Here is a 9,062-nt window from a genome sequence, read left to right as displayed (position 1 = left end):
AATAATAATTATTATTATTATTATTATTATTATTATTATTATTATTATTATTATTATTATTATTATTATTATTATTATATAATAACCAATTATTTTTTCATGTATAATATTTATTTATTATATCATAAATAATTTCGGACATACATATATATATATATATATATATATATATATATATATAATGAATAATAAATGTAGTATAATTAGTAAACCTACTTTTTCACACTTTGCCTGTAATTCGTTCCTCAGTGCGTGTATGTGCATGGGTCGTGCGACTTGTGTTGTAGCGGGGGTGAAAGAATTACTTCCAGGGCACATCAACTCGTTTCCTCGTCACCCCCTCCTCCCCCCCCAAAGCCCACCACAGGCTCATGGAGCCCGCGGGGGGAACATGTTTGTGCAGCCAGGGAGCGCGGCGGTAGGGGGGAATCGACCCTGATGCCTTCAGGTTCCTCAAGTTATACGCAAATATATTCCCTTTATTATAAACATCCAAGCATTTTCGTGAACAATTGCACCCACCTGTGATTTATATGGCCATTTGTATTTTTCAACACGTTAGACACGAATAACCTAGTCTATACTGCGTTTAGAATCTCATTTGATTTGCAATACTTTCTCATGTATATATTATAACCCTAAACCTAAATATTTGGTGGAGTTAGACACTTTCATATTCCTTCTAGTCAGAGTCTGAATAATCAATATATTCGTTTGATGTTTCGCTGATTATACTGGGTTGTTTTTTTCTTCCAAAAGTCATAATAAAATTTCACATCTCCGATTGTTATTGAAGGCACCGTAGGCCTATTTCTCTAGTGGACACGCCCCCAAAACGCAACAGTCGTACCTGATGTTGGCTCTCACTTCTGCTTTTTCTAGTAATCGGGTGAAAATAGTGACCGCAGTCACTTTTTGGGAACTAAAATGTACAGGTAGTGTTTTAATAAATAATTTCTGTATTTCAGCTTATAGAGGGGTTGCTGATTTTGTTGTTGCAGGTTTTAATCAGAATAGTAGTGTAAAGTTTTCGTTTCAAGGAGTAAATCAAATGAAAAGGCGTCTTCAGTTACTACAACAAGCAACGACGAAATTCGGAGGAAGTTAGTTTGATTGTTTTCATAACAATTTTGCAATAAAATGTCGTTTTAAACAAACTATTTTTACTTACTTAAAATCTAAGTACAATTTAAAGTTTAACACTGGAGTGTGTTAGATTGTGTTTTAATTATTATACACTCAATTAAAAGTGACAGATGTGAGATTGTGTTTTAATTATTAAACGCTCAATTAAAAGTGACAGATTTTTATCATTTGAAATTCTTGTGACACTTTTCCCCTACAAATGAATATTGACAGAGTCTGTGCACTGAAATATAAAGAGTAGGGGATAAAAGTTCAAATGGCAAGTAAAACCGTCTTGCTCATTTTAGGAACTCAATATAATGACATCATTTGATGTTTATTCTAAAATACCTTTTTGCAATAAGGGTTTTGTTTGTTTGTTTTCTAAGAAATGATTAAAAACAGATGAAAAGACATTAAATGTATTAACCTATTTTAAAACCAAACAGATGAAGAGGAAGGTTTCTGATATTAAAGGAATTTCACACAACTTTTAAAAAAACAAAACAGTGACTAATGCATTTGGATAACAAAAAGTCACGTCTAAAATTTGCAAAGGCTTATGAACAACATTTTATAGTCAACTCTTGGCACTGATTTCTGCCTCTAGTCAAGTTGCACATGCACATTCTTTTTCATTTGGCCGAGCAGTCCTCCAGGACAAAATTGTTCTTACATGATAAACAATATACACCTCTTGCAAATGTCTGACTTTAATTGTTACTATTTGTTCATTAATGATCTACCGAGACATGAAGAAATTTGTTGGGAAAAAAGTGCTGTCAGAAACACTTTAGAATGGCTCCAAATCATTAACCGCTGTTTTAAATACTTTTAAATAGGTTTCTGAATATTATTTAATATATCCTTCCATGTTGGAGGTAACAAACAATTCTTGACAAGAAAAATGCCAGCTTGTTGGCAGCGTGGTTTGACCCTACTGATGTACCCTACTGAAAGCGAGCCCTCAAGGTACAACTGCAGTATATATTTTGTGTGTGTTGCACACCACATGGAAAATTAGATTACAGACACGTCAGCATGCAAGGAGAGATGTCAGAGTGCAGGAGAATGCAAGAAGTGGGGCACCTCTTGAGCTATATTGAGTTCTTGTGCTAGTTGGTTTTTTTTTTCCTTGTCAACACCCGCTGCTTTGAAAGCCTAAAACATGAATGTCATTCTAGTGATTTTTACCAAGCATTTTGATTTTATTTATTTTTTCAGTCATTGCGTTTCTGGATAAACACGTTAGTCATGATAAAAATATTGCCTCGTGGCGAGAAGTTTTTCCCCCCCCTGTTCTCCTTTTGCTTGGGTATCTTCTCCTTGTTTAACAACCCTTGGCTACAGATTGAACTGCAATGTAATGACTGACTTCCTTTTCTTCCTCACTCCAGCTTCCACAGAAGCTCCTTCCCTCCCTCACCTTTTCACGGATGACAACCTCATCCGTCGTGATGACTTCCTGTAAGAAAAGCTTTGACATTGGCGTCTGCTCAAGGTAACTCGTCCTCTTGTGTCATTTCAACTCACCTTTGTCCTCACACCTCCTTCCTGCACTCACTTAAGTGTCATTTCAAACACAGGTGCACGTCGCCACACTTCAGCCACTCCTTCACTCCAATTAGTTCACATCTGGAGTTTGTTTGCACGCCAGCGAAATAACCCGCACTCCCCTCGAAACGATAATGATGATGTGTGTGTGTGTTTTTACCAGTTGTGTTTTGTAAAACAGATGGGTTGTTTGCTTCAGAGTAGACTGTACGATTAACAGCCACCAAATGTTGGGAAAATGCTACAAGATCAGGGATGGAATACTGCTATCGTTGCACATACACTAAATGGGCACAAGTATTGGAATACATTCTATCGATATGACGGGAAAAGTGAGAAAAAAGTGGTGGTTCCCTGTATGAATTGTCAACAGTTTCCACACTTCTGGGAAGTCTCTCTGCAAGATCTTGGAGTGTGTCTGTGGGAATTTTTGTTTGGTCAATGTTAGCTGTTGAACATAAGAGAAGGCTTGCACAGGCCTTGCTTTGTACATTGAGAAAAGAAAAGGCCATCCTTAAACTGATCCCATAAAATTGGACACATTTATCCGTCCATTCTGTGTACCACTTGCCTTGTTCAGTGTCGCAAGAGCCTTTCCCAGATGACTTCAGGCAAAAGGTCAACTACACACCAATAGGTCATAAGTCAACCACAGGCTATGCAGACACTCATTCATTCACACTGTTGCAATGCTGCATAGAAGCCTTAAAATGAACCAATTGACAGGATTAGCATACATTTATCAAAATATCTCGGTAAAATGAAGATCTAAGACCCAAGGACAACTGAGGGCTACAGTCCATAATTTCAATTCATTGGTTAAAAGTTAGTTTACTGTGATTGGATGGCATCTAGCCCAGTGTGTCAGCTGGCAAAGGCCCCAGCTTACCCATGACCCGAATGTGGATAAGCAGTTAAATGGTGGATAAATAGAAATAACCTCAACAAAAATAAAACATGACTCATGGTGTTCAGTATATATAATGCTTCAGTACAAAATGTACGATAGGAATGTTTTATTTGTGTTTTTTAACAATTCAATTGTGATTTCTTTGTGCAGTAAGGTAAAATAGTGGTTAGCATATTTCTGTCGCATTTGAGAAGCCCAGGGTTCATATCTTGTTTGAATTTAAGTTCCTTTAAGTTCGACCAAACCCACTCACACTTTAAACAGTAGAACTGACCCTTCCCCAGACCAGCCTTATGCAAAAGGTAAATGCATACTGTGGTCTAATCTAATGGCTGCCGATGTACCAAGTGGATGCTGATCAGCTGAGATCTATCTTAGCCCAGCATGGTCTGTTCTATGATGAGGTGGACCATCAGGTTTCATCGGAGGCTCTGCAGCATGTTGATAAGGATGGGTGGAACATGTGCACTGCAGGTTTTAGTCCAGCTGAGTCACTGAAACGCCGCCTGCTGGACGATAGACGACAAGACCAGATCACCATTGAAGCTAAAAATAGCTTTCTTTTTAGACCACTAAAAAAAGACATTGCATAGTGCCATGTTAGCGTCTATATCCGTCTAGCTAGCCTGTAACTCATTAATTTCAACATTTGTTTTGCGCCTGGGCTCCCACTGTTGTGAAAGGCAATTTCAATTGTTGTTTCTGTTGTAACAGTGCCTTGAAAGGCGCCTTATAAATAAAATGTATTATTATTATTATTATTATTATTATTATTATTATTATTATTATTATTATTATTATTATTATTATTATTATTATTATTATTATTATTATTATTATTAAATAAAACAAAACTGTGGTAAATATAATTTTAAAAAATGGGCAGGAATTGAGTCGAGCAATTTAGAATTGAGCTAGAAAGGACAGGCTCCTGCAAATTTGTAAATTGTTTCGTCCAATCATCAGCCCACCAAAGAACAGCAAATGTGGAAATAACTTTGTGCATGCTGCTCATCCAGCCAAATGGGCACCTTTTAACAGAATAAAGTGTATTAGGGAAAAAACGTTATAGCAGAAAAGTACTGAACAATGAAATGTGTATGTTAATAAATGCAATTTAAGTACTATAGACTATAATTCAGAAGAATGAATTGTTTGCATATGTTTTATTGTCATTGGGTCACCTGAAGAAAACTGCCCTCCAAACTCCATTCATAGAAGGCTGAGAGTTATGTCTCGCTGCATTGTCATCACTGCTGTCATCTCAAACAATGAAAAACTGCGTTGCAAGAAAGAAAGGAAACAACAGCCAGCTGCCGAGCGTCAAAACGAGATTTACTGAATGCAAAGAGAGAGTGGAAATAGTTTCAACACTGGATTGTCACGGATTGCATTCAAATGCTTTCAAGTCAAATGATAATAACTGTTTTCTGAAATATAATTCATTCATATACATGTAATATAGAAATTGTATTGTATTATTTGATTAAAATTCAGAATAAATAACTCAAATAATTGATATTTAAATCAAAGTTTTAATAAATAATTGGTAATATGATAATAAAGGTTGCATAAACCTGAATACATCGCAAAAAGTTAAAATATGCAAAACATGTTTGCCAGGGTTTTATTGTGAATTGAATTTACAACAGAACCAGCAGTATGCTTTCTGTCCTGTAGGTGGAAGCACATGCTTTAATAGTCTTCACGCCAATAAACGAAGAAGGAAACGTGTGCGCACTGCATTCTGGGATATGTTATGAATTACGATGGCGGTGTGGGGTCTACCGTCTCACGCCTTCACGCTGACTTGTTTTCTTTGTTCAGTCTTGCAACAAACTTGTCGGACCACCGCCAAAGAACTGAAGTGGGACGATAATGGATATGTGTTGTACTGTCCGTGCATGGGTAATTAACACTTTTTTCCCAAGGCATTTATTATAACCAGAAACCATATTCGTTGCACTAAATCGTTCATTGTAGCTCCACCGTGCATAAGATCACGTTCAGCGAAGAGAAAACCAAAACACGCCACAAACATTGAAAGGTGTCCCTGTGTTCAGGTCGCTTTGGGAACCAGGCAGACCACTTCCTGGGTTCTCTGGCTTTTGCCAAGATGTTAAACCGAACCCTGGCAGTCCCCCCGTGGATCGTTTATCGCCACCACAGACCGCCTGCCACCAATGTAAGTTTGTCTCTCATTGCCCTATGGCCATTCCACTCAAAAGGCAACATGAAAAAACAAGAAATGGACTTGTTCCCCCTGGAATCATTGTCTATCGCCCGCAATTGGGATTTTTACTTGCTTTGTTTAATAACCTTTGCGGTGCATTGACATTCAAGAACAGTTGAAGAATGTCCTCGAGCATATCTTTTAAAAGGCCATGTCAATTTTACTTACTTGGGCTCCGGGCCATCTACTTGGGTCATCCTAGTATAAAGTTGTTAAATCCTCCCTGTGCATAATTTTATGAGGTTTACGATCTGGAATTTTTCTCGACTATTCATTCAGGTCCATGTTCCCTATAGTGAGTTCTTCAAACTTGAGGCCCTGTCGGCCTATCATCGCGTGGTGGCTTTGGAGGTCTTCATGAAGGAACTGGCTGAGAAACACTGGCCCAGAGGACAGAGGAAAGCCTACTGCTTTGAGGCAGCGGCTCAGCGGAGTGCAGATAAACGATCTTGTCCCATGAAGGTACAGTGGATGTGTGAGTGTGTGGGAGGAAGGATAAAGAGTAGGATGGTACACACTTAGATAAATCACCCCAAGTCTTAAAAGAGTTTTTCTATGTGAGCGTTAACACATGACGATCATGTGCAATTGAGATGACAAAAAAATACACCACACATTTGCGTCCAACTCAAGTTTTTTTTTTCCTCATGAGGTTATCTTGAGTTGTGATGAACATCAATTGAATCCTAAGTGAAGAGTCTTGTTCCCCACTCAGAAGAACTATAGATTTTGGCGTAAATATGGCATTTTGTGAAATGGTATCAAACGCTTCCCTCTAGTGGCAACAAGCTACCAGTTTGGTATTTTTCATTGTACGTAGTCGGTTTTTATTTCGGTAGTTTTAAACTAGTTGTTCGATTTTAGTATTTTAATATGTTGTATTGGCCGAGTGCAAGAAAAAAGTCAGAATATTGTTGAATAAAGACAACAACTGTTGTCAAAGAAATATTTGACCTTCCTGGATGGTTCTGGTCTTTTCAGGATGGGAATCCATTTGGCCAGTTCTGGGATTATGTCGGCGTGGAATTTGACGAGTCGGTGTTATTTAGCGGGATTTCTTTCAGTGCTTACCACCAGCAGCAGTGGATGAAGAAGTGAGTATGACTTTTTTTAATTTAACTTTAGAATTTTTTTTTGGTTGGGGCAAAAGTGAGTGAGTGACTTGACTGCAGCTCGCATGCATTCAGCAAGTTTGAAGGACAAGGATGAAGTTGAGCTATGCCTTCTTTAATAAGCAAATCTTCCACAGTGTATACTTGTAAAACAATCTTTTATTTTTATTTTTTAATATAAATCTTATAATCTTTTATTTAAAATTTTTATTTTCCTCATCTTCGAGCATGAAAATTAGTGAAATGTTCAATCCCATGTTATATGTTTTAGTTTTCTGTTAATTTATGATAAAGATTTCTATTCAAAGGCTGAACTTAAACTATATATGAGGAAGCTCCACGTGCGTTTTTGACTGAGTTTGTAAACATTCCAATACAACCGCCAGGTTCCCAGCCAACGAGCACCCGGTCCTGGCCCTGCCCGGAGCTCCTGCCCAGTTCCCGGTGGTGGAGGAGCACGTTAGCCTGCAACGTTTCGTAGTGTGGTCAAACAAGATGGCGGCAGAGGGACAGGAGCACATCGCTGCCCTCCTGACTCGGCCCTATGTTGGTGTTCACTTGAGGATTGGCAGTGACTGGGTAAGATGTGGTTAGACATGAGCCTCCCACGAGCATCAAACAAAATCGATTCAGTGTCCTTTTAAAAAAATAAGCTGAGAGTTGTGCCATCTAGTTCATCTTCTCATAGTCAGCCTTTGTTTACACACGGCCAGGCATATTTTTTTCAGGTTGTTAAGGATAATTTTGTATGTGAGAATTTTTCATGCATCAACCATGCCTTTTGTCATTCCACCATCCTGCTATATTCTTTCTTAAAGCAAAACGCCTGCAAATTGCTGAAGAGCGGCGATGCCGGGCCTCATTTCATGGCCTCCCCTCAGTGCGTGGGCTACAAGCGACAGACGGCGCTTCCCCTCACCACCACCATGTGCCTGCCTGACCTGGCCGAGATCCGCAGGGCCGTCAAGCTGTGGGTGGAAAAGACCTCGGCTCGCTCCGTCTACATCGCCACTGATTCGGAGTCCCACAGCGGGGACATTGAGAAGCTCTTTAAGGGCAAGGTGATGAAACTGTTTGACAAGTCACTCAAATTGCTCCTGGCTTGTCCGTCCCACTGTAACAATTTTAAAATGTTAGAAAGTAGCTGATAATGTTCAACGGTTGAGATTCTGAATTCCTCTCGAAACGAGGCATATAAGGCATTTTTTCTCCCACAATTTAAAACAGATACCGAGGGATAGTTAGAAAATGTGGTTTTCTCGCTGCAGGTTAAAGTGGTGAGCCTGCAACCTGACTCTCCCCAACTGGACCTGTACATTTTAGCCCAAGCGGACCACTTTATTGGGAACTGCGTCTCATCCTTTACTGCCTTTGTCAAGAGAGAAAGGGACATGCACAACCTCCCCTCCTCCTTTTTTGGCATGGACCAACCCAGGCACGGTGAACCAGTCTGCACCGGCACACAAACTACCTCAGAGATGGTACGGCAACACAGCTTGGACGAACAATATTGCGGAAATCCCGAATCGCCTCCGTCCTCCAGCTGCAGTAAAGACGTGAACTAAGTACAGTGGCTGAGATAACTAAAAAGAGAAAACACTACTACAAGTAGCCACGAAACAAGTGGAAATTTCTGCAAACGGCCACAACAGACGTTAAAGACAAGGTGATGCAAATGGTGCCGCTATTTTTAGTGGCTAGCATGTTTTAGTGTAATGCCATATAGAACTCTAAAGATGGAGCGAAGGAGCTAGGATTAGCAAAACAATTCAAACTGAATTTTGTATCAGACACAGTGATGAAGGAGTTAAGCACCGTTTGCGGTCATGTACACTATGTGCCATATTGAATGCTTTCATATGAGAGAAGATGATGCGCAGAGGCGACAAGGAGCCATATGCTGCAGCAAAGATTAGTTAGGACTTTCCAATAAACAATAAAGACTAGCTAATGCCACTTTGTCGTCTTTGTTGTTGCCATAGCAACCATGCACACAAGTAAATTTTGGCCTCTTGTAGTTGACAGTGCGTATGGCAGAGCTTCAAGATCCATTGATCTGATTCAAGTATTGGATTTGTCTATTCGACTTGGTTCTGAGGATCATGTTTTGTCGTTTATTAAAAAAGTG

The 9,062-nt window shown here is 39.2% G+C and overlaps 1 protein-coding gene and 1 long non-coding RNA gene across 2 annotated transcripts; both read left to right on the top strand.

Moving 5' to 3' along the window:
- The first annotated feature begins 831 nt into the window (after window positions 1-831).
- LOC133150070 (uncharacterized) lies at window positions 832-3,242 on the top strand. Its single transcript, XR_009713732.1, has 3 exons — window positions 832-935; window positions 2,523-2,626; window positions 2,712-3,242. It is a non-coding gene; the product is annotated as an uncharacterized LOC133150070 (long non-coding RNA).
- Window positions 3,243-5,313: 2,071 nt separating this feature from the next.
- Window positions 5,314-8,890, top strand: pofut1 (protein O-fucosyltransferase 1). Its single transcript, XM_061272852.1, has 7 exons — window positions 5,314-5,497; window positions 5,653-5,774; window positions 6,102-6,284; window positions 6,804-6,916; window positions 7,321-7,513; window positions 7,753-7,995; window positions 8,203-8,890. Exons 1-7 carry the CDS (start codon window positions 5,359-5,361, stop codon window positions 8,497-8,499), a joined length of 1,290 nt encoding a protein of 429 aa, XP_061128836.1. The 5' UTR covers window positions 5,314-5,358; the 3' UTR covers window positions 8,500-8,890.
- Window positions 8,891-9,062: the final 172 nt, after the last annotated feature.

The sequence above is a fragment of the Syngnathus typhle genome, linkage group LG2, assembly GCF_033458585.1.
Source record: "Syngnathus typhle isolate RoL2023-S1 ecotype Sweden linkage group LG2, RoL_Styp_1.0, whole genome shotgun sequence".
Lineage (NCBI taxonomy): Eukaryota > Metazoa > Chordata > Actinopteri > Syngnathiformes > Syngnathidae > Syngnathus > Syngnathus typhle.
The sequence above is the reverse complement of the archived record's forward strand: the minus strand, read 5'-3'. Positions and strand labels throughout refer to the sequence as shown.

What these genes read in the sequence shown, in the direction of transcription:
- pofut1 (XM_061272852.1), top strand. Translation starts at nt 5,359, where the DNA reads ATGGCGGTGTGGGGTCTACCGTCTCACGCCTTCACGCTGACTTGTTTT. An exon ending in GTTGTACTGTCCGTGCATGG is followed by an intron (nt 5,498 to 5,652) that starts GTAATTAACACT and finishes CCCTGTGTTCAG; the next exon opens with GTCGCTTTGGGAACCAGGCA. An exon ending in CAGCAGCAGTGGATGAAGAA is followed by an intron (nt 6,917 to 7,320) that starts GTGAGTATGACT and finishes TACAACCGCCAG; the next exon opens with GTTCCCAGCCAACGAGCACC.